The sequence below is a fragment of the Pogona vitticeps genome, chromosome 4 (assembly GCF_051106095.1).
Source record: "Pogona vitticeps strain Pit_001003342236 chromosome 4, PviZW2.1, whole genome shotgun sequence".
NCBI classification, from domain to species: domain Eukaryota; kingdom Metazoa; phylum Chordata; class Lepidosauria; order Squamata; family Agamidae; genus Pogona; species Pogona vitticeps.
This window is the reverse complement of record NC_135786.1, coordinates 74944550-74969194: the sequence shown is the minus strand read 5'-3', so window position 1 is coordinate 74969194 and position 24645 is coordinate 74944550. Positions and strand designations below refer to the sequence as shown.

The window sequence follows — 24645 nt, the reverse complement described above, 5'->3', positions numbered from 1 at the left end:
TGTAAAAGTGAATGATGTATATCATTAGCTTGTATTAGATTATTACATTTCTTGACTTTACCATTAGTAATCAGTTTGTTAAGATTATTTGCATTAAGAGGTTTTGTTTACATAGTAAATGCCGTCAAGCTAAGCAGAGGGTGGCTGTGAAAATGTGAGGGATCGCCCCAGTAATACAGTGAGAACAAATGAATGTCAGATGGTTATGTTCTAGAGTTCTAAGATGGACCAATGAAATGCATTTTTGCACACTGAATAATTTAGCCATCATCATAGGCATCCTTCAGTCTCGAGAGACTATGGTAACATGCTCTGAATCAAGGAGTGTCCTCTCCAGAGCATGAAGCCTGGGCAAAGTGATATAGAGGATAGGCTGTTACCCAAGCAGCAGATTCCCCCTCTCCACGTTGCTGAAATGGTCCAATGAAAAGGCAAGAGCCAATACAACTGGTTCCAGCAATGTTGCAGGAGTTGGCAGAACGACATGAACTGCCTTCGGGACTCCAGCTCCGGATTTTGCCTCTAGGTTAACTCCTGAAGCCTTTTCCATGAGTGGATATAGCCGCAATGCAGCGGAAGTTTGAAATTGGAGTTTTCCTTCTCCTAGATGGGCTGCCTTCCATGGCTGACGAGCCCCACCTAATTTAGCCATAGGGCGTTGCAAAGGGAATAACCTGGTTGAATTGTAAACATTGTTTATTGAGCTATTTTGGCTGGTAAGAATGTTAGAGAGTGTTGTGATAGCTTAAAGTTCAAGAAATTTCTAATAAATATGCCAGAAAAATATTTAAGAGGCTATAAGAATCTTAGTTTTGATGCATTAGGTTGATAAACCTACTCTTCTGCAGCTAACACCCACTGCTGAACCTGCATTTTCAATCTGCATTTTGATACGTGGGTGCCCTTCTTACTGGGAAATAACAGCTTGTGTGCTCTTATGCATCTTAATTGAAAGGATATTGCATTGGATGGACCACTGTTGATAGTCCTTCACCAAGATAATTCTTATTTATGCAATTAGCTTGACAGTTCCTGTGTCCTTGTGGCAAACTTAGGCTGCTATTATCTACATATTTCTTTGGCAGAAAGCTGCACCAAAGCTGAACCAAAAAATAATTCTAAAATATAAATAAATAAATGTTGGGCATCATCCTAGAGGATTCCCAAGCTTGAATAGCTTTTAATTTGTAATCTCTTGCTTCTTGTCATTGTTGCAATTGTTCCCTTTATCTGTGTTAAAAGAATTATATGATTCTCACAGCACTGGGGTTTCCAGTGCTACTACTATCAGTATTCATATAGCTAAACTTATCTGAAGAACATGTGTGTCTTGAAATACAGATGGATGTGTAGTTAGGATGTTTGGGTTGTTTTCTTTGAGTTTTTTGTGAGAGATTCACACTAACTTATTGGGCAAATTTGACTTAGAGAAAATGTACAAGAAAATAAATTGTGATTAGTGCCTTTCTCCTGAATCTGCAACCGAGCGGAATTAGCTTGGATTAGTGCTAGATGCCCATAGCAACTCCACAGCATGTTATAGATCATTGCGTTTAAAGGAGATGGCACATTAAGCAAGAGTTTAAAAACTATTTGTTAAAAAAATGGCCAGCCACTTCTGGATTTAATATAATACTTATTTTCTGCACTGTATGGGTATTTAAATTTTTCTTTATAAGTTTTTCAGAACTGTTTTTAATACACTAACATTAGTAAGTATGCTGTCATATAATTGACATCAAAGCAATTTGTTATAACTTGTTTCAAGTAGACCTATTGCATACTAAATTAAGGTAGGAAACAGCTGTTTATTCTTATCCATTGATCAGTTAAAATGCTAAAATGTGTACAAAACCTTGCTATCATAATGCACAGCAGTAGTGTGATGAAAAATCATTAAAATCCAGCAAATCTTCCTGTGTCCCTTTTATCCGTTTGGTTTTTAACAACTCAATTTGTGTCCGAAGCTAGTTCTGCACAAATCCCCTTTTTTTGATTGGCAACTGCTTAGTGTGCAGCAAGAGTACATTATTTTCAACAGTATATAGGAGGCGTATCAGGACCAAACTGTTAAGGTTGCTTATTAAAACAAAACAGTTCACATTATGACAAAAAGTTTATATCTGCCTGAAGCTCCATTGGTACAAGTTCCAGCATTGCTTTTTTTATCTTATTTAAAAAGTAGTTATCATTTTTACAAACCCAAGGCATAACATTTTTTTGACAAGATTATCAAAAAATTCCAGTGTATCGTTTCCAAAATTAACTTGCACACAGCTTAGAACTGAACTCTTATTTTTGTTGTTCATGGAGATCATGTGCAAATGAGCTATATTCCTTATATTGTGCAAGTAGAATAGCCAGGATGAGGACCACAATCTGTTAGGCATCCTTCAGTCTCGAAAGACTATGGTAGCGTGCTCTGTATGGAGGGCTTGGAACAGCGCCTAGTGTGGCTGAGAAGGCCAATTCGGGAGTGACAGTCCCTTCCACACTGAAGACAAATCCAGTCTGTCCCCTGTCTGGCTCCCTGGTTTTGCTGCTTTTGTGACTTCCTCTTTGCCTCGGCCTGCTGGACAAGGGTCTCTTCAAATTGGAAGAGGCCGTGATGCACCGCCTGCCTCCAGGCTGAACGCTCAGATGTCAGGTTTTCCCATCTGTTGAGGTCTATTCCTAAGGCCTTCAGATCTCGCTTGCAGATGTCCTTGTATCGCAGTTGTGGTCTCCCTCTGGGGCGCTTTCCCTGCACTAATTCTCCATAGAGGAGATCCTTTGGAATCCGACCATCAGCCATTCTCACGACGTGCCCGAGCCAACGTAGACGTCGCTGTTTCAGTAATGTGTTCATGCTGAAAATTCCAGCTCGTTCTAGGACTGCTCTGTTTGGAACTTTGTCCTGCCAGGTGATGCCAAAAATCCGTCGGAGGCAGCGCATATGGAAGGTGTTCAGCTTCCTCTCCTGCCGTGCACAAAGAGTCCATGACTCACTGCAGTACAGGAGTGTGCTTAGAACACAGGCTCTATAAACCTGGATCTTCGTATGTGTCGTCAGCTTCTTATTGAGCCATACTCTCTTTGTGAGTCTAGAGAACATGGTGGCTGCTTTGCCAATGCGTTTATCCAGCTCGACATCTAGAGAGAGGGTGTCAGAGATGGTTGAGCCGAGGTACACAAAGTCATGAACAACCTCCAATTCTTGTGTGGAGATGGTAATAGAGGGAGGTGAGTCCACGCCCTGGCCCATGACTTGTGTTTTCTTCAGGCTGATTGTTAGTCCAAAGTCTTGGCAGGCCTTGCTGAAACGATTCATGAGTTGTTGGAGGTCTTCGGCAGAGTGGGCAACAATGGCTGCATCATCTGCGAAGAGGAAGTCCCGCATGCATTTCAGTTGGACTTTGGTCTTCGCTCTCAATCTAGAGAGATTAAAGAGTTTTCCGTCTGATCTAGTCCGGAGATAGACGCCCTCGGTTGCGGATCCAAAGGCATGCTTCAGCATGACAGCAAAAAAGATCCCAAAAAGTGTTGGTGCGAGGACACAGCCCTGTTTCACTCCGCTTTGGATGTCAAAGGGGTCTGATGTTGAGCCGTCAAAAACTACAGTGCCTTTCATTCCCTCATGGAAGGATCTGATGATGTTAAGGAGACGAGGTGGACATCCAATCTTGGGAAGTATTTTAAAAAGGCCATCCCTGCTAACCAGATCAAATGCTTTTGTAAGGTCTATGAAGGCCACTAAGAGTGGCTGTTGTTGTTCCCTACATTTCTCCTGCAGCTGTCAGAGGGAGAATACCATGTCAGTGGTGGATCTGTTAGCTCGAAAACCGCACTGTGATTCTGGATAGACTCTATCTGCAAGCACCTGGAGCCTCTTCAGCACAACACGGGCAGGCAGCTTCCCTACCACACTAAGAAGAGAGATGCCCCGGTAGTTATTGCAGTCACCCCTGTCTCCTTTGTTCTTGTACAATGTGATAATGTTTGCATCCTTCATGTCCTGTGGGACTCCACCTTCCCTCCAGCAGAGACAGAAGACCTCGTACAGTTCGGAGGTGATGGTCTCCTTACAGCATTTCAGCACTTCAGAGGACCACAATGCTGGAAAGTTATTGCTATAAACAGAATTGTTTTGACACGTTTCACATAATTCCAAGATTTGTTCCTTTGCTTGAAGTGCTATGGGGTAGTAAATTTATTTTATTTTATTTTATTTATTCAATTTTTACCCTGCCCCTCTAGACAACGTCTACTCGGGGCGGCTTACATCAGCACGCTTTTGCTCTTGCTCAAAAATTCTATCGCTTGTCTCAACTTTGCTCAATTGTTGAGCAAAGCAACAAATGTACACTGAATAAATTGTTAAATGTTACATCAAGACTTATACAGAACCCCTTCAAATTCGTTGAGCTGCTCTAGTGGAGATAGCACAATAGCATTCTGGCCTTTGCTTCCTTTTATTGCAAGCTAAAATTCAGTTGTTAATCTCAACTACAGTAGACCAATCAAATTAATGAGATTTGTGTGTTGATTTAACAGGTTGCTCAATGGGTCTGCTCTAGTTACAATTGGCTTTATTCCAACATTACTTCATCTTCCCTTGAGTTAGTATTTCAGAGAATGTTTTGAAATTGGATATATTTTCCAAAAAATACATGTTTCTAACTCAGCAAACATTATTTGAAACATTCAAAGCCACAGCAGTGATCTACAACTTGTAACCTACCTCATATCTGAAACAGAATGCAAAAACGTAAGGTTCTTGATGTGAAGACAGAGTTTCTGTCAAATTCGGTTAAAATAAAAATGAAACAATCACAAAAGGAATGTCTTATCATTATGATCGTGATGAAGAATGGTGGCGGATGAATAGGGGAACTTAATATGTGCGTAGTTTGCACTGCTGCTTTCCCCTTGGGATATCTAAACAATGAAGGCCAACATCAGGGAGTTTCAGAAGGTTACTCACTAGAGTGGTGTTCTGAATTTAGTACTTCAAATGGTTCTAGAAGGATGAATGATAGACATTCTTTTACACAGAAGAAAATAAAAGGGTATATTTTGCAATATTGTTAAGGTGGAAGCAAAGTCACATCCCAGACGTTGGAAGAGGATCATGTTTTCTGTCACATCTGAATTTTTGAAAACCCAGGTCCATTTATTTTGCATCATTTATTTAGCTGAAGCTCTTGAGTTGTATGAGGAAAAAGGCACTTGTAAGAATAATGAGTCATTGCTCAGATGAAGGAAATCTAGCTCTTAGATCCTAAACTGTATCCTATACTCCACTGTGTTTATAGTGTTCCATAGAACTCTATGAAAGCCTCAGAACTGAGTAGGAAACTGTAAAAATGTTCCACTCAGGGCACCTTTCTGGGAAGGCAGAGTCTATGACTCTGAAACCCTCTATATGCCAATTTACTTTCCTGACCAGATGGTATCAAGAAAACAATAACTTCTCATCATCGGGGTAAATTACTCTCATCCTCTTTTTTTGCATAAAGTCACATGATGGATTGGTAAATTCAGGATGCTGTGGAATGATGAGCTGTTTACCCTTTGGCTCAAATCATCCTTTTATTGGTGTCCCTACTGTGTCAAAAAGAAGAACAAACCTATCCATTTTGAAGGAAATCAACCCTGAGTCCTCACTGGAAGGACAGATCCTGAAGCTGAGGCTCCAATACTTTGGCCATCTCATGAGAAGAGAAGACTCCCTGGCAAAAACCCTAATGTTGAGAAAGTTTGAGGGCAAGAGGAGAAGGGGACAACAGAGGACGAGATGGTTGGACAGCGTCACCAAAGCTACCAACATTAATTTGACCCAACTCCGGGAGGCAGTGGAAGACAGGGGGGCCTGGCCTGCTCTGGTCTATGGGGTCATGAAGGGTCGGACATGACTGAACGATTAAACAAACAACAACTGTGTCAAAAGACTTTTCCTTGCCATGCTTCTTCTAGCACATATGCTTCTTTTTGGTTCCATGTGGCAAGATCCCAGGCAATTCTGCTGCTCAGAGAAAGGAGACCTGAGGCAAAACTTTTCTTTTGTCCTTTCCTGTAACTGTGGTAAAACATCTTCAAATACTCTTATCCCTGGAGCTAAGGTATGCTTACTGATAGCAGAAAATGTAATCTTATCAGGTTTCCAATGTACTACGTGCCTAGATAACCTGATTTCCCTTATCTATATGTAGAGCTCTCTTTGTCTTATGAAAACAATGGGCCACGACTTTCTGAGTTATCTGTGACAATCACATAAGGAAAACACATTGGTATCGTACAATGCCACCATTTACTTGCGGTGGAATTCTTTGCTCTGATGCCGTTTGAGTATTGAAAAGAGCTTTTAGCTGGCTAACTGCAGTACAACATTATTGTATAAAGTCTGATTCAAGACGCTCATTCAAAATTTTCAAAATCAGTTGGGTGTATCATCAATTTAGTTGATTTGAGAAGATACGGTCTTCCATTCTGAGGTTTCCAGTACAGTCCTTTCCTCCTCTTTTGTAGTTTACCTTTTGAACTTGTCCTGATATATTTCCCATTTAAGTTTGTTTCTCCACATGCACTGTACCACCAGCCACCTGAAGAAGATATTATAAACATCATTTAATTCATGTAGTGAGAGTTAAATATTATTAGATTCATCAAAAAGCAAGGGCATTGTCCATACAGCCTTTCTGGGCACCTTTTCTGTACACAGGGCTGTATGCAAATCCTGGGCTGATAAATCCTGGGCAGTATTATAGATAGGTTATTGGATGGTGTGAAGAGTCATTTGTGGTGGAAAAAAGGGAATTTGGAAGCATGGCTGTCTGTCTGAAGTTTGTACTACTCGTTTACCTTGAAGCCTTTGGCAAAGCACGTAGTGTGGTATTCTGTTATTTTCTAAAGTTCTCCCTAGTATTTGTTAGAAGGTGCAAGATGTGGGAGGGAAGCGCTAGGGGCAGATTTGTGCATTCATTAAACGTATGGAATATAGCTTTCCAAGTACTGGAAGAACTGCTTTCCTCAGCATGATTGGCAGGGATGATCTTCCCTCTCCACTGCCGCCACCCTCTGTACTCCAAAAGCTGCTATGTGCAGCTAATCATCATCATCATCATGTACCATGAAGTCAGTTCTGATTTATGGCTGTCCTTTTCAGAGTTTTCCAGGTAGAGAGTACTCAGAAGTGGTTTGCTATTCCTGTCTTCTGGGGGTGTCCTGGGGTTGTGCAGCTTGCCCAAGCCCACGCAGGCTGGAGGCACAGTGAGGAGGAATCAAGCTCCTTCCTAGCCTTTAGCTCCACAGCCAGATACCTAAACCACCGAGCTATCCAGTGTGACTAGGAAGCCTTTTACAATTAGTTTTCAAACAGCACTGAGGGCTGCAGGGGGAGGAGAAGAAAGATTCATGATGCTGGTACTGAAATGCCAGCATACTCGTACCACTGGATTACGCCTGCTGCAAAGTCTTGCCTGTGATGTACCAGCCACATGTGGACAGCATTTGTTTGAAGGCAGGGGAGCTATCAAATCTGCAGCCTTCCAACTGCTGTGCCTCTTTGTTCTTCTGTACTAGTTGCTTGGCTCCCAGTTCTTAATTTCCAGCATTTTATTATCCTTCTGTTGAGGGCAAGGGAAGATAACTTCCTGAAGTCTCAAGGATGCATTTGGCCACTCCTGGACCTTGTGGGGCTGAAGCTATCCCCTCACTCTCCTCTTTAAAAAAAAAACTTTTTAGAAATTTTGCATAATCTTTTGCACTCTAGTGGCAGCAGGAGGCAATGTTACCTTTTTTTTTTTTTTTTTAAAAATCCCCCTTTTCTGTTCTAAGTGACTTCCCATTTTGAAGGAAGATCTTATGTCTGCCTAAAACAGCTTAGGAAGATCTGAAAGGATGCCTAAATTTCCCTTCATGCCTCCTAGAAGGCAAATTAAAAAAACACAATCAGAGTGCTGGAGCCTTGCACATGGGTGCATTATCTCAGTCCTGATTTAGATGGTTTATAATATGCTTACTATTCTTGACATAAATAAGTATTCTTCTGAGTAAACACGGTAAAGCTAAAGGAATGGCATGTACACAAAATGGCTACCTGAGTCACTTTCTGGACAGCTGAGTTTTCTTTCCGTGTTGTTTCTGTGATCCTTTGTAGAGAACTTTATCTCTTTCTGTTCGGGCAAGGCATTGGGGATATTCCCAGTAATCCGGAAGAGGAGAATTGTGTAGTCTGTTTCTGGCCCTCCTATTGTGATTGTGTACTCAATGTAACGCTTGTTAGCTTTCCAGTCTTCTAGTTCAATACGTAAGAGATAGTCAGCTTGGTCTACAATGGAGTAGATCTTATGTAGGCCCAACCAAAATTCTCCTGAAAATGCAAGTTGCAGAAGCAGTGTAAATTGAAGGCAAGATTAAAAGCATCTGATTTACTAATCAGGTTTACTAATTGTATTAGTTCTGAAGAGAACTTGAGTCTTGGGAACTGTTAAACTTTTCCAGTAATTCGTCCTGTAAATCTCTTTTTTGTTTGTATCTCTTCTATTATGCACTAATGCACAATTTAAAACAAAGGTGAAAACTAAATATAAATAAGATGGAGCTTTAGAGCTTGTCAAAGGTTGCAAGAGAGGATTCAAGGCATATTTAACAGAAGTTTGTGAATGAGTCTCTGTGATAAGTGAAGCAAGTGGCATATATAAAAGTTAATTGCAGTGAAATGGACTGTCATTCACGAGAAAGAAATATACCCTCAGTAGGCATTTTGGTAGTGTCACTTACCACTTTGCATATAATTTAAGCCTTTTAAGTGGACTACGTGCAGCACAATCTTAAGCAAGTTTACTCAGGAATAAGCTGTGCAGAATACAATGACCCTTGCTACCGCAGAGGTGTGCAGTGGTTTTCAACTTTACAGTGCAATCCCGTTTGTGTTCCACTCAGGGGGAAGTCTCCTTAAGCGGTGGCTTACTCTCAGATGTGGAAATACAGGATTGCATTCTTGAATAATGGTACTGTATTTAAATTGTTGTAAGCCACCCAGAGACCTTTGGGTAGTGTGGCCAGCATATAAGTTAAATAAATAAATATTTTACGAGTGCACTATGATGTTGCATTTTTGCTTCAGTTCACTTAGCGAATTTGCAGGCTGGTATTTTAACATCTTTCATCTCTGATCTTGCTCATGTGGAAGAGTATTGTCAATAGGGATGCAACCTGCAGTTTTCTAGGATTCTTGCTTCCAGTTTACCTGGAACCCCCAAGGCAGAATTGTGAGAGTGGGAGAGCAACGCCAGAAGGCAGAAAAAGAGGTATCCCTACTGCCATATGCGCTGCATACCGCATTTCCAAATAAAATTCCAAATTCAGTCTCTGGTATCTGTGGTTAAAAACACTGCTGAGTTTAACCCCAAAGAAATCCCAGAATCAGAACCGTTGCCTCTGCCAGATTAGAGCTGGCACCAGTACTTTCTTCTGCATCAGAACCAGTTGACTCAGGGAAGGGACTAGAAGTCCCATCCACCTTTGCTACTTTGCCAGTCATCAGGAATTGAAGGTGGCAAGATTCTGCTGCTATACATAGATACACACACATATACAATCACACAGATAAACACACATCCCTGATGATTACTATAAAAAGAAATGAAGGTGTGTAAAAGCTGCTCCAGCGGCAAAATTATTGAGAAGAAATGACTTACCCTGAACTTTTGTTTGGATTTTAAATGCAGGGGAAAGCAGTGCTGCTTCAAATTTTTTTGAGACCTTGGTAAATTGTGTTATCATTCAGATATTTTAACAGCCGTATGTGCAAAATATTTTGGGGCTTTTACTAGCCCCTGCCTAGCCCTGTATTGTGAGATACATGCTGTTAATGAGTTCAAGTAACCTGCAAGCTTATGTTGTGGAAGACTACCTTGCAGATTAAATAATACTATGTGGTCTCTAACAGAATCCTTAATGTATTCTCAAAGGCTTTCACGGCCAGGATCCGATGCTTGTTGTAGGTTTTTCAGGCTGTTTGGCCGTGTTCTGAAGGTTTTTCTTCCTAACGTTTCGCCAGTCTCTGTGGCTGGCATCTTTAGAGGACAGGAGTTAGAACTCTGTCTGTGTTCTGGTGTAGGATAGTTGAGTATTTGTAGCTGTGGGATCAGCTTTTTGTCCTTTTTAGGAGATTCGGTGATTATGGTGATCAGGATGTTTTTTGTTATGTGTGTATTGTTGTGATAAGGGGGGGAGATGGCCTGTCACTGTGATTGATGGGCATCGTTAGCTAGTCTTTTGTGTGCAGTGGTCACTGGTCCTTGTGGCTGAGTAGAGTTCATTGACCTTTTGCAGGCTGTATTTTTCAGTGCTGGAAGCCAGGCTTTGTTGAGTTTTAGACTTTCTTCTTTTTTGTTGAAGCTCTGCTGGTGTTTGTGGATTTCTGTGTAGTCTAACATAATGATTGCTGGTGTTGTCCAGTACATCTGTATTTTGAAATAGAATTTCATGTCCAGCTTGTTTCAGGGCACGTTGAGTTACTGCCGATTTTTCCGGTTGTCTTAGTCTGCAGTGTCTCTCATATTCTTTGATTCTGGTGTGGATGCTATGTTTTGTGGTCCCAATATACTGTATACCTGGCCAGAACTGCAAGGGTGAGGGGGTGATATACTCCTGCAGCGGTGAGGGGGTCCCTTTTGTCCTTTGCTGACCATAACATTTGTTGTATTTTTGTGGTGTCAATCACACTGACAGACCATCTCCCCCCCCTTATCTCAGCAATACACCCATAACAAAACAAAAAACAAAAAAAACACCCTGATCAACATAATCACCTAATCTCCTGAAAAAGACAAAAAGCTGATCCCACAGCTACAAATACTCAACTACCTACACCAGAACACAGAGTTCTGTCCTCTGAAGATGCCGGCCACAGAGACTGGTGAAATGTTAGGAAGAAAAACCTTCAGAACATGGCCAAACAGCCTGAAAAACCTATAACAACCATAGAATCCTTAATGTTTAGTCTTACTGTGTAGTAGGAACAGCATTTGTTTAATATGTGTAAGATCATGGGTTTAACCTCTGCAGTCTCTGTTAAAAAGGATCTTGGATAGCAGGGCCTTGGAAGAGAAATCTGGGATATAAGGATCTACCTGGCTCTGGGTTAAAATATAATGTATAAGGAAGCATCATATGAGTGACCTATTAATTATTCCAGTAATACAGCAAAATGTTTTCGTACATGCCTATGTGTCATGTACTTAAAAATAGAATTTATACTCTGGAAATTCTGAAATTGGAAATAATGAATTTCTGGGTAAGAACAGTGAAGGTAATTGAACTACTTACAGTTAAGGGAGTTTAAGATTGAAGGTACTAGAGTACATTGCTGTGGTATATTGCACAATCCCTTGTCTCGTCAAGCAATGCTGCCACTTTGATCCCTGTCCCATGTAGCCTATTTGTCGAAGTAGCTTGAAATAGATCTTTAGCACATTTTGCTGGATTAGCATTTGCTGACCTGTGCCCTGTGTTGCAGGTGAATGATAAACCAAACACAAGCGGGGTGGTTTCTTTCCACACACACATTGATTGGCTCATAAAATTTAAAAATTGGGGTTTACACTGAGGCAAATCTAATGACTTTAGCCCTGACCTAACATTATTTTAGTGCCTAGGTTAAAGAAGGATGTTGTGGCTATCGCCACATAGGAGCTTCTCTGGGATCCATTATGGGGATAAGTTCAAAACTATTCTAACAGTTCTTTCAGTAATGTTTCGTATGTGTGTTTTAAGTCAGTATTCCCCAACCTTTTCCCAACGGCGGACTGGATGGGGTGGGGTGGGGTCCGTGCAGAAGGAGCATGGCACACTCACATGGGGAGTGGGGAGCGCTCATGGGTGGGGATGGCGTGCTTGCACGCATGCGCGTGGGGGCATGGCAGACTTGTGTGCATGCGCTGGGGAGCACTCGAAGGGACGCTCATGGGGGGACAGGAGATTTGTGTCGTTGCCTGGTCCTACCTAGGCCATGGACCGGTGCCTGGTTGTGGGCTGGGGATTGGGGACCCTTGTTTTAAGTAACACATTTGCCATCTTTCCCCTCTCAGAATAACACAGCAGTTACTCATCACTGTATGCATAACAACATGTTACTTTTTCTTCCAAATCAACCCACTCCCCAAAAAAGTTTTTGGAAGTAACTATTAATGTTAATTGTTACAAAAAAGGATATTATTTGTCATTACATTAATTCTGCAAAGTGCCATAATTGAGTCTGCATTACTCCAAAGTAACTTGTTATAAGTGATGTCATTATTTATAATGCATTACTTCCAGTCTCTGGTTGTTTGAATATGCATTCAAGTGGTTGTACAAAACATGTTTTTGATTGAGTCACACAGGAGAATATTAAGCCTTAAACTGACATCTGTTGGGAATTCTAAAAACATGTACAGTATTTGTCTTAATTGACTGGTGTTCTGAGCCGTTTGCATATGTAGGGTTTAGCTGGTCTGTAGTAATCAAATACCTGGGATGAAAGCTTCCATGCACACTTCCTCATTCATTTTAATGGAGCCCTTGCAGCAAAAGTTGAGGCTGCACCACTGTTAAAGCTGCTTCACTAATGGTGGAGGAGAGTTTCATTCTGAAACTGAAAAGGGGTGACCTGGAGCCTTTAAAACTCTAAAGGAAGATTTCTGTGCTAAATATGGCAGTAAATGGATAATTTAATAATTGCATTTAAAAAACTGGCAAGCATGCATAAAATAAATAAGCCAACAATATAATTTATCTAAAATTAGAATTTTTTTACATTGGACATACTATTGCTTATGTCAATATACGACAAATCCACATTGTTGGATGACTAGGATCACATCACAGGCCATCAGATTCATCTTACTGTGAATGTGTTTGGAGTATGTCTGGTCACTGAAATTGTAAGGTGCCTATAATGCTCTGGTCTCATTGGGCATTTGTTTATTTGTTTGCTTGTTTATTTATTTATTTATTTTACGTGTGAGCAAACAGAGTAGCAGACATTGTTGTGATGAATTGATAAAAATGTTGGTTGTATGTTAATTGGATGCCTGATACTTTTTTCATTTAGTTACAGTTAGCTCCAGTAACTGCCACAATTCCTATTGTTGACATTTGCAATAACATTTTGTTGTTGGAAAAATCACATTAATATCAGTTTCACTGGTGATTTTTTGGACTTCATACAGCCTGTTTTGTTTGTACCGGCTTGGACTGAGTTGGTAGGGAGTAAAAAAAATTAAGCAGTTTGGGAAAGAAGACCCAAATAGAAATTGTGGATCAGTTCTTTAAAAACAATGTGTTTTTGTTGTTGTTTTTGCTTTACACAAGTTGCAGGCTGAAATCCTATTGCATATCTCTGTATGCGTGACTCAGAGTTACACAAACCATAGGGAAAATCATGCCAAGGTGGAAGTAATAGTCATAGAAGACTTCTGCAGTCATGCTGCCCCATAGTCGTACCATGCATGCCATAAAATGTACCATCACTTGCATAGTGAAATTGTGTGAAGCAGATTGCCTGAGAGTAACACCTTGCACACTTTTGTAGAAGTAATTTTACATTAAATCAGCTTCAACAGGTTCCAACCACACTCAACTGCCGTTTATAACGTAAAAATTACTTTTAAGCTCTAGGAAATTTTTATAAGAGCAAAAATACGTATATTTACCACCAAGGTTACCAAACCCATTTAAATAGTTCTCCCAGGTTTGATTGAAATCCAGGGATCCATCAGATCTGTTTTGAATAACAGTCCATGAGCTATCTGTGTAGGAAAATGATAAAGAATAAATACGACTTGTTGGCTACTTTTGCAAAATAACACCCTCCCCCAACTTTGGCAGACATGAGACAAATTCCCACTGTGTTTCTGTACGAGTGCTCTTTATGTACTGGAATGCAGAAATAAAAATAAGATATACTTTGCCCTGATGGACATGTTTTAGAATGCTTATTGAATGGACACCGTCATGTGAGCATCCATGGTGTCTCTCCATGCAGTCTGCTAGCTGCTGGAGGGAGAGAGAGAGTAATAATCTGGTTTAAGAGTTCTCATCTTGTGCTTTTGAAAGATAAGTAATTAACATAATGACCTTACAGATGTTGCTTTTTTAAAAGTATAACAATTAGCAAATTATACTCAAACATTTTGATAGAGATGTACTGTAAATTCAATGTTGTGCTAATGAATCTCTGCTACTGTCCTGGGATTGTTTTCTCTTCCACCTTTCAGTCCTCCAGTCTCCCCGAAAACCTGTTCCATAGGTTTTCCGAGATTTCCAGAGCAGATTTTGAAAGTTCATGGGCCAACTGCTGGGAGGAAGGGGGATGGCCTCTTGCTGTTGTGCTGATGAAGGCTGTGGTGGTAGCAAAATAGGCCCGCTGGATCCTGGTCCTTTTTTGCTGCCTGCTTGCTTTCATTAAAAGATCCTCAGAAAATAAGTGTATGTGGCAGCAGAGATGTGAGAAGAGATGTGAAAGGAAAACAAGTACAGTGGTGCCTCGCTTAATGACGATAATCCGTTCCAGGAAAATCGCTGTTAAGCGAAAACATTGTAAAGTGAAATAAAAAACCCCATTGAAATGCATTGAAACCTGTTCATTGCGTTCTAATGGGGTAAAAACTCACAGTCCAGCGAAGATCCTCCATACGGCGGCCATTTTCACTGCCTGTATAGTGAGGAATCCGTCCCTAAACACAGCAAGGAGCCATTCTAATTACCCAGTGGCCATTTTGAAACCGCCAATCAGCTGTTAGAAAAACATCGTTTTGCGAAGAATCGGTTCCCGAAGCAGGGAACTGATCAACGCAAAGCGAAATTCCCCCATTTAGACAATCGTTTTGCGATCGCAGTTGCAATCGCAAAAAGATCGTCATAAAGCGGATTTGTCATAATGCGGGGCAATCGTAAAGCGAGGCACCACTGTACTGTAATGTGTTGTCCAAGTGTGAAGTAAGAGGAGATTAAAAGTATTAAGATTACCGTATTTTTCGCTCCATAAGACGCACCTTTCCATAAGACGCACCAAATTTTTAGGAGAAGAAAACAGGAAAAAATTATCTGCTTTCTTCTCCTAAAATTTGGTGAGCCTTATGGAGAGGTCCATCTTATGGAACACACCCTAGGGTCCTAGGGTGTGTTCCAGGACCCTTTGGAGCCTCCCCCTGCCTCCCTCGGGGGTGAGAGGGGGTGAAATCGCCACCTTCTGGGGCTCTTCTGAAGTTTCCCAAGCCTCAGAAGAGCCCCCAAAGGTGGCGGTTTCATCCCGTCTGGCCCCCAGGGGAGGCAGGGTCAGTCTCCAAAGAGTCCTAGAACACACCCTAGGACCCTTTGGAGACTCACCCTGCCTCCCCCGGGCGACAGAGGGGGCAAAATAGGCAGCTTCCAGGATCTTTTCTGAGCCTTTCCAGGCTCAGAAAAGGTCCTGGAAGCTCCCGATTTTGCCCCCGCTGTCCCCGTGGGGGTGGGTGGGTGGGAGCCTGGCAAGGGTCCAAGGGAGCCTCCCACCCCCCCATGGGACCAGGGGGGGTAAAATCGGGAGCTGGCGATTTTACCCCCCCTGGCCACGTAGGGGTGGGTGGGGGGAGGGTGGCATGGGTCCAAGGGAGGGTCCCTTGGACCCTTGCCACCCTCCACCCACCCCCCCATGGGACCCGGGGGGGGGTAAAATTGCCAGGTTCTGGGAGTGTTTGGAGGCTCCCCAAGCCTCCAAACACTCCCAGAAGCTGGCGATTTTAACCTCCCTGGCCCCATGGGGGTGGGTGGGTGGGAGCCTGGCAAGGGTCCTGGGAGGCTCCCTTGGACCCTTGCCACCCTCCACCCACCCCCCCATGGGACCAGGGGGGGTAAAATCGCCAGGTTCTGGGAGTGTTTGGAGGCTCCCCAAGCCTCCAAACACTCCCAGAAGCTGGCGATTTTACCCCCCCTAGCCACGTGGGGGTGGGTGGGGGGAGGGTGGCATGGGTCCAAGGGAGGGTCCCTTGGACCCTTGCCACCCTCCACCCACCCCCCACGGAGCGGGGGGGTGTTTAAAATCGCCAGCTTCTGAGTGTGTTTGGAGGCTTATCAAGCTTCCAAACACTCCCAGAACCTGGCGATTTCGCCAGGGCTGGCCCCGCGGGGGGGGTGGGGGAAGGGTGGCAAGGGTCCTGGGAGGCTCCCTTGGACCCTTGCCACCCTCCACCCACCCCCCCATGGGACCAGGGGGGGTAAAATCGCCAGGTTCTGGGAGTGTTTGGAGGCTCCCCAAGCCTCCAAACACTCCCAGAAGCTGGCGATTTTACCCCCCCTAGCCACGTGGGGGTGGGTGGGGGGAGGGTGGCATGGGTCCAAGGGAGGGTCCCTTGGACCCTTGCCACCCTCCACCCACCCCCCACGGAGCGGGGGGGGTGTTTAAAATCGCCAGCTTCTGAGTGTGTTTGGAGGCTTATCAAGCTTCCAAACACTCCCAGAACCTGGCGATTTCGCCAGGGCTGGCCCCGCGGGGGGGTGGGGGGAGGGTGGCAAGGGTCCTGGGAGGCTCCCTTGGACCCTTGCCACCCTCCACCCACCCCCCCATGGGACCAGGGGGGGTAAAATCGCCAGGTTCTGGGAGTGTTTTGAGGCTTGGGAAGCCTCAAAACACTCCCAGAACCTGCCGATTTTGCCAGTGCTGGCCGGTGCCTGGGTGGGAGGAGCGTCGCAAGGATCTGAGTGAGCTCCCAGGACCCTTGCGACGTTCCCCCCACCTGGAAGCTGGCGATTTCGCCGGTGCTAGCCCCGTGGGGGCTTGGGGGAGCCTCGCAAGGGTCCTGGAAGGCTCACCCGGACCCTTGCGACACTCCCCCCCGCGGGGCCAGCAGCGACGAAATTGCTGCATTCACACCATTAGACGCACTGACTTCCCCACCCACATTTTGGAGGGGGGAAAGTGCGTCTTATGGTGCAAAAAATACGGTAAGTAAACAAACACCAGTCAGAGTGGCTAAGACTATTTTTGCCAGATTAATAAAGCATATTGATCATTCTCAGCACTTGTTCACAAGGTAGAAGACTGATGCAGTTTCCTGTCATATGAGAGTAGAACCATATGGAATGTTGTAGACATAAAATGGTATCAGAGGGTGTGACAGTTGCTTAGCATTTGATTTGTTTCATCAAGCTTGGGCTGTTAAAGCCAGAAAAGGAAGGTATGAGTTGAAATGAGTGCATGGTATTATGCCTTTCAGTGTTATTAATGGCAGAGAAAACTTTGTACAGAGAGTTTCAGACATAATGTTAAAGTCTGTTCCTTAGTAAGGTATAGCTAACAGGATTCTTAGCTCTTATAAGGTGGAAGGTCTTCTTTCATTTCTATAGTTCCTTTTGAAAAACTAAATACAGTGGTGCCTCGCGTAGCGATCGCTCTGTATAGCGATGAAATCGCTTTGCGATGGACTTTTTGCCATTGCAATTATTATTATTTATTGTATTTATACCCCGCCTATCTAGTCATTTCGACCACTCTAGGCGGCTTTGCGATGGCCCCTCTGGGGAAATTTCGCTTTGCGATGATCGCAGGGAAAGCGATCATCGCAAAGCCCCCATTTTTGGCCAGCTGATCGGCGGTTCCAAAATGGCCACCGGGTAAACAAAATGGCCTCCCGCTGTTTTGCCTCACTTTAGAGGCACCGAAAATGGCCACCACAATGGAGGATTTTCGCATAAGGTTAGTTTTTAAGCCCATAGGAACGCATTAAACACATTTTAATGCGTTTCTATGGGCTTTTTAAAATCGCTTAGCAATGAAATCGCTTAGCAGTGATTTTTGCTGCACCGATTAACATCTCTAAGCGAGGCACCACTGTATAGTAAAGATTTGTGTGTCCTGCTCATTGTTACAAAATCTGATATCAGCTGTGTATACAGAATGTTTAGCATAATATAGAGTGAGAAATGCTTTACAGAGTGGAAGAAAAGTTCTAAAGGGACAATAAAGGGACAGCTCCTAGGGCAAATGGACATACCTGTTTTCATTTCACAATAGACGTTAAATGCCTTGGATCCCTTTGGCTTTATTGAATAAATGCCGCTAGATCTTTCACCTCTGTTGTAAATCCAGGTGCAATCAGTAGCATTGCCTGAAAGCAGTCAGAGTTTACCATTTGCAAATTCATTATTAAAAGCATAGATTTGGAAAATTCAGTGTAACCTTGCAGGTAAATACTGTATAGTGGTGTAGTGGATAGATTGACGGAGACCAGGGTTCAAATTCTGACTTGGCCATGGAAATTCATCTGGGGAGTAGCACTGGTAAAAACACTCCTTAAATATTTCGCTAACGTTGAAAGTCCTGTTAGGGTCCCTATAAGTCAGTTCCAACTTGACAGCATGACACAACAACAAATAGTAATTAAGACAGATTTAGGTTTTTGCATGTATGTGAGCTTAAGGTGTTGCATTTGACTAAGACTGAGTTGGTTTTATAGTTTTCTGATAGTTCCATTGAAGTGTACCCAATGTTGACTCTTCTGAGGAAAGAATTTTCAGGAGGAATGAAAGGAATAATCTCTTTGGTGGGATTTTTATAATGGTGATAGCAAATTATGGTGGTGATTGCTGAGACGGTTGAGGACAGCATGCTTTAAAGCTGCAGACTGTAGAGTAACAACAGTTGGCAAATGGGACTGATGTGGAAAGTAAAATGCCATGCCTGCAGGGAAGAGGTAGTTGGAACCTTGAATTGGAGCACTTCATTTAGGAGATAAAGATATACATATTTTGCCACAGGTCCCATTTCTACTGTCTTGTTTTAGCAAAAACACCAACAAGAAAGGAAGAAACGCCAACAAGGCAGCTTAAAAAAGGATTACTTTCTTGCTCTATAGGGGCAATTACCTGTATGATCCTGAAGTTTAGATGTTCTGTTAAGTTTAATATTCCTTGTTGCATCTTCCTTTGAGGGGAACAATATCTGTTTATCATCTTGAAACCCAGGGCTGCTTCGCTGAAAAGGGAGGAATTATTTATCTGAATTTTGTTAGTCAGCTGGATTGTCTGTCTGTTCAAGGATTTTGGAACACAAATACCGTATTTTTCGCACCATAAGACGCACTTTCCCCCCACAAAACAGGGGGGTGGGAAGTCTGTGCATCTTATGGAGCGAAGAAAACAGATAATATTTTCCTGTTTTCTTCTCCTAAAAAATTGGTGCGTCTTATGGAAAGGTGCGTCTTATGGAGCGAAAAATATGGTATATGCGGAGAACACAGTATCAGAGGGGAGAATCAATAGAAGAATGTATCTAGTGATAGAGAGATCTCTCAACTTTTCAGAAGAAGACTGGAGGTTTCACTGTCATGCAGTCCCACCCTGATCTGTCTATAGATATGTATAGTCATGACCTCCTGCCCTGTATGTAAACACAGAGAACTGTGTAGCAGAGTTGTTCTGACCAGGGACTAGGAATTGATCATGTTGGATAAACAAATTGAACAAACCTTGCTTCTTTTAACCAACACAATGACAACCAATCCTTCCACTTTAGACTGGTCTTAAGGTGAAAGAAGTGTTGCCCCTTCTGTCTACTCCAGATTGACCATGGGAGGGGAAGATGATCACATTGCCCAGGTGAACACAATGCTTCTTCTGAATGCATTTAAGCTTGGAAAATTCATTTGACTGAAGTCAGTTGACAAAGAACTGAGTAAAGCATTTTATTCCTCCAGCCAAGTTCTATTTAATTCAATTGGGAAGTTGTTGGAAAAATTCTTTTCCCTGTGGTTTTAACATCCTTGGAAAATTTTCCATCTCCAATTGGTATGTTGTAAAGGAGATCAGTGGTACAAGGTAAAATATACATTTAGAGCCATAGGAATTGGCATTTGTTATGCCACACTGTTAGAAGATCACATTTAAAGTTAAGAACAGTAAGTACAGAAACACTAAGAAGGATCAAACAAATGGCACATTAAAAATGGTAAACCAAAGCAACACCAAAAACATTTTTAAAGCAGTAAGGCGTAATAGTCCATTGAAATCCCCCCCTCCCCGGCAATCACTGAGGGACAGCTTGCCTGAAGAAAAAGGTCTTTGCCTGCTTACAGAAAGACAGCAAAAATGGGACCAACCCTCTCTTGTGGGAAGGAGTTCCAGAGTCTGGGAACAGTATCAGAGCCCCCCCCTCCTGTGTCCCCACCAAATGGATCTGTAAAGATGGCAGGCTTGAGAAAAAGGCCTCTCCTGATTATCTTATCACCTAAGCAGGCCCATAAAGTGAGATAAGATCATTGAGATAGCTTGGACTGAAGCTGTTTAAGGCTTTATAGGTTAGAAATGGCACTTTGAATTTGAAATGGGCTAGTATTAATACCTGGTTATTGTTGAGTTCAGCAGGGAGGGTCCAGTTTCTATCATGTTTTTTATTTCACTATAAATACTAATAATTTTAAAACTGCAGAGTTGGAAAGGGATCCTGTGAATCATTGGGTCGTGCCCCTGTCAAGGACACGTAGGGGGGGGGAATCGAATTCCCAGCATTTGGCCTTTGCCACTGAGCAGTCCAGGAGTTTGATGACCGTGGTGAAGAAAGTTCTGATACATTGTCTAGGAGGTCACTTCCACTGTGCTCAGTTCTGTTTATCCACTGCTACTTTCCCCCTGGTTTGCTATGTCTTTTAAGCTTACTTGCTTCTGTTAAAGCAATATCTTGTATAAACTTCCCCATCCTATACAAAACTGCTGAGATCACATATGTAGGCTCGCCTGCCATCTGGGATCTAATAAAAAGAAAAGGGGGAGAGGGTGCACTTGATGATGAATTCTCTGGAGCACTCTCCTGAGAAATGTTCCTGTGTCTTTATCATTAAGGTACCAGACCGCTATATTCTCCTGGGCTTTTGCTTGAATGATTTTATCATTTTTTGCTATTTTGCTGGTATCAGTTAGGATATTGCTTATTTTACTGGTTGTTCTGCTACCAGTTTCGAAAACAATTATTTTTCGCATTTGAAAGCTACCACCAGCACACTAGATTTATTCATTTCCTTGTGGCTACTGTATGCTGAAGCACAGAGCATGCTCAATTTTTTGTTAAGCCAAAACTATCATTAGAAAAGGAGCTTTGTACTATAGTTACATTTTGTCTAAATCCATAATGAATAAATAGAACGGGGGGGGGGAGTTAACCTTGGTGGCCCTCCAGATGGTCTGGACTTCGACTCTCCAAAGCCTTAGCTAGCATGGTCAGTGGTAAAGGATTGTGGAAGTTGTAGTCCAAAACATGCAGGGGGAAGGTTCCCACACCTCTTTTAGAAATACAGTGGTGCCTTGACTTACGAACTTAATCTGTGTTGGAATGGCGGCCGTTAAGTCAAAATGTTCATAAGTCAAAGCACTATTACGCATAGGAATGCATTAAAAACCAATTAATCCATTCCGGCCGAAGAAAAAAATAATACCAAAAATATAAAAAAATAAAAAAAAATAAAACACTGCAAATTCCACGCCAGAACTGCAAAAAAAACAAAAAAAAAAACAAAACCAAAAACAAAAACAGAAACCAAACAAATCCAAAAATAAACATTGGAGCATGTCCCACGCTGGGACTGAAAAAAACAAACACAGAAACGTAAACCCCCCAGCCCAAACCTACCCTCCAAACCCCACCCAGAACAACGTTTATAAAAGGAAAAAGCACCTTACCTGTCCGAAGCCTCTGCGGAGGCTTCCTGGGCTTCCAAAGCACCGGCACCCCAGCCGCTTCTCCTTCCTCCTCCTGTGCTGCTGCTGCACACCCCTTGTCACGGACCCCCTCCGACTTGCGCACCCCGCCCAGGGCTTTCGGCGGCCCTTACTCCTGAGTAGACCCATGCTTTCCGTAGCCCTTACTCCTGAGTAGACCCGCACCCTCCACGGCGCTTACTCCCGAGTAGGCCCGCACCAGGGATGGGCGGGGAGTGCACCGGCTTCCTGAGCCCGGCGGCGATCCGGTGCCGCCCCCCGCCTCTCCTTCCTCCTCCCAGGTCGGCAGAAGTAAAAAAGTTCCCTGACCCCCCTGCTCTAACCATTGGGGCAAAAGAGCTACAAAGAAGCATCCTTTTTGTCACCAACGGTTTGAATTTCCCGCTTTTCCCCCCTGCCTTTTTTTTCTGTTCGGAATTCAAAGCTCCAGCCGCAAGTCAAAGCAAATTTTTGTGGGCGGAGCTGTTTGTAAGTCAAATTGTTCGTAGGTCAGAGCATTCGTTAAGTCAAAGCACCACTGTAATTTATAATGACAAATAGTTGCTGAAGTTTTGGATTATGCCAGTACTCAGAACCTTGCTTTGTCTTACTTACTTTAAGGGATACAAGTTCTTCAGGCTGCTGAACTTCAAGCTGCATCTGAAACAATTTAATTAATTTTTCTTCCAGCCTCCCTACTTGGTCTTGAAGTTGAATCTTCTCCTGTGAAAGGACTTCTATTTTGGAATTAAGTTCCAGGGAGGCATTCCTTATCTCTTCGTTATTAGCTTGTAATTTCGAAGTTATTTTTTTAAGCTGTTCCTCTTCTTCCTTGATTTCATTGGTTTGCTGAGAGATTTCATAGAAAGATCGATCAAAAATGTTAAGCTTCTGGAAGATGTTATCCATCTGGCCCTTGGTCTTGATAGCAAAGTCTTTAAGGCCATGCCCGAGATGAAGTAGTCCATTGGCTAGTAATTGCACATCATCTAACATAGCAAACCTTGACTTGGGCTCTGGAGGTATGGAGTCATCTCCATCTGTTCTTACTGAAATAACTGGAGAAATCAATAAGAGTGAAACTAGAACTATTTTCATTTTTCCCCTGTCCGTGCTATTTTAATAGCCTTCAGAATGTCCCTAACTATTTCCCATTAGCCTTTCTCTGTGAACATTCTAGTAGGACTTAGTCTGCCTATGAACTTCTCAGTCTTTAAAAGTCACTTTGGCGTAGTTGATCATTAAACTTGAATGGATGTAACCTGTGTCCTCTTTGGGCTCTTGTCTATCATGTTAGATCACCCTGTCTGCCAAACATTTTATGGTTAAGAGTAAATTGTCCTGGAATAGGCCATGCTTCTTGATATTAGGCCATTTAAAAAATTCTGTTATGAACTAGCTATTCAGATGTCCAGTCTTCCCGTTATTACTTGGAACTGAGATTCTGCACTTGACTTTTCCATACATAGCACAGAATACATACACTGTAGGGTGCAGGACACTATAGTTAGGTATAATAGGGTGATTTTGTCTATCAGAATTTTGTGGAAGGGTGGGTGTTCACATTTTTTGTTTTGTTTTTGTTTTCATGAAAGAGCAATTGTGCCAATGGGTTATTTTATTTTATTTTATTTTTGCATTGGGGAGTCAATTCTGGTAATCTGCTTTGGCAGGGGAGCTTCTCAGAGCATCACCAGTTTCCTTTCTGTAAAACCCAGAGGGGAGAGAGAGCAGTGCTGTCATCAGTAAATGTATTACTGTTTATTCTTTGAGCTAAGACCTTCCTAGCTCTTGTCACACTGACTGTGGGTTTCTGTGAGTTGTGGTAGCAAAACATAATTTTGCACATTTGTGGTTCAGCATTTCTCTCCACTCAGTTTCAGCACCCCTTTCCTTACCAGAGAGCAAAATCTTTTTGGTTCTCTCAACAATTTGAGAAATTACGTCTAATGTGACTGAGACCTTGTCACTAGGAAGCATTAAACCTCCCATCAAGTGACTGGAAGTAGTACCTCAGGCTACAAGCAGACTTTAATTAATGGTTGTTGTGGGTTTTTCGGGTTCTTTAATTAACTTTAATTAACTTTAAAAACACAATAGACTGTTTTAAAAACAAAACAAACCTCAAGGTGTGCACATCTTAGGGTCCACTTAATATTCATGCTGTGTTTTATGTCTCAAAGCTGTGATAGAAATAAGTGTAATTTGTATGGGGAGAGAGAGCAGGTAGCGACAGAGAACCAGACTCCTGTCTGGGGTATATATCTCTGTTTATAGTACCCATCCGTGTCTATATAATGTGTGAGATGGCTAAATGGACATTTCCATACAGGAGGTTGACTTCCATTTATCATCCAGCGCTGAACACACCCTGCTATCAAAATGCCCAGAAAAAAATAATGCTACCAAAGGAAAAACCTAAAGCCACTTACTCATTTCTTTCTTTTAAAAAAAAAATAGGCCTGTGCCCCAATGAGCCCCTAGAAGAATTCTGCTCTTAATTCAAGAATCATGCTGCTTGGCTTTGCAAATACATTTAAATCTCTCTCTTAAGTTACTAATAATATCTAATGAAAGTTTTATGAGCAAAGTACATTTTAAGATAAATTTTCATATCCCTTTTTATTGGAAAAAGCGCATTGAGGAGGAAATGTATTCATGCCAGAATGAAGTAATTTAGGAGAGCTACAAAAGAAAAAGAGGAAATCCTTTAGCAGCTGCATATAGGAATAATAAAGAGAACATTGATTAAGCAAGGTGACCAAGGGGGATGAAATTCTAGGTTTAATTCAGCATGAAGGTCTTCATTTGAAGCAGAAGGAATTGCCTATCCTGTAACCTTAGCTTACTGCATGGCATGATGACAAAAATATAATGTGGTTCCATTGTCCTCCACTCAGTATAATCCAAGGACAATATGAAGGTATGGAATCTAAAGGTTTCCATGTCTGATGG

At 42.5% G+C, this 24645-nt stretch overlaps 2 protein-coding genes across 14 annotated transcripts in view; one reads left to right on the top strand and one right to left on the bottom strand.

The window, feature by feature from the left end:
- DOCK7 (dedicator of cytokinesis 7) overlaps window positions 1–24645 on the top strand; it is a 157008-nt gene that overhangs the window by 63816 nt on the left and 68547 nt on the right. The window lies entirely within an intron of this gene.
- On the bottom strand, window positions 5358–23676 carry ANGPTL3 (angiopoietin like 3). Of its 2 annotated transcripts, XM_020807753.3 has the most exons (6): window positions 22306–23676; window positions 18868–18976; window positions 17997–18110; window positions 13680–13775; window positions 8078–8350; window positions 5358–6581 (listed from the first exon to the last, which is right to left on the bottom strand). In XM_020807753.3, the coding sequence occupies exons 1-6, from the start codon at window positions 22786–22788 to the stop codon at window positions 6397–6399; spliced, it is 1260 nt and encodes a 419-aa protein (XP_020663412.3). In that variant the 5' UTR covers window positions 22789–23676; the 3' UTR covers window positions 5358–6396. The 2 variants fall into 2 exon arrangements, with proteins under 2 accessions (XP_020663412.3, XP_020663413.3); XM_020807754.3 differs by lacking the exon at window positions 17997–18110.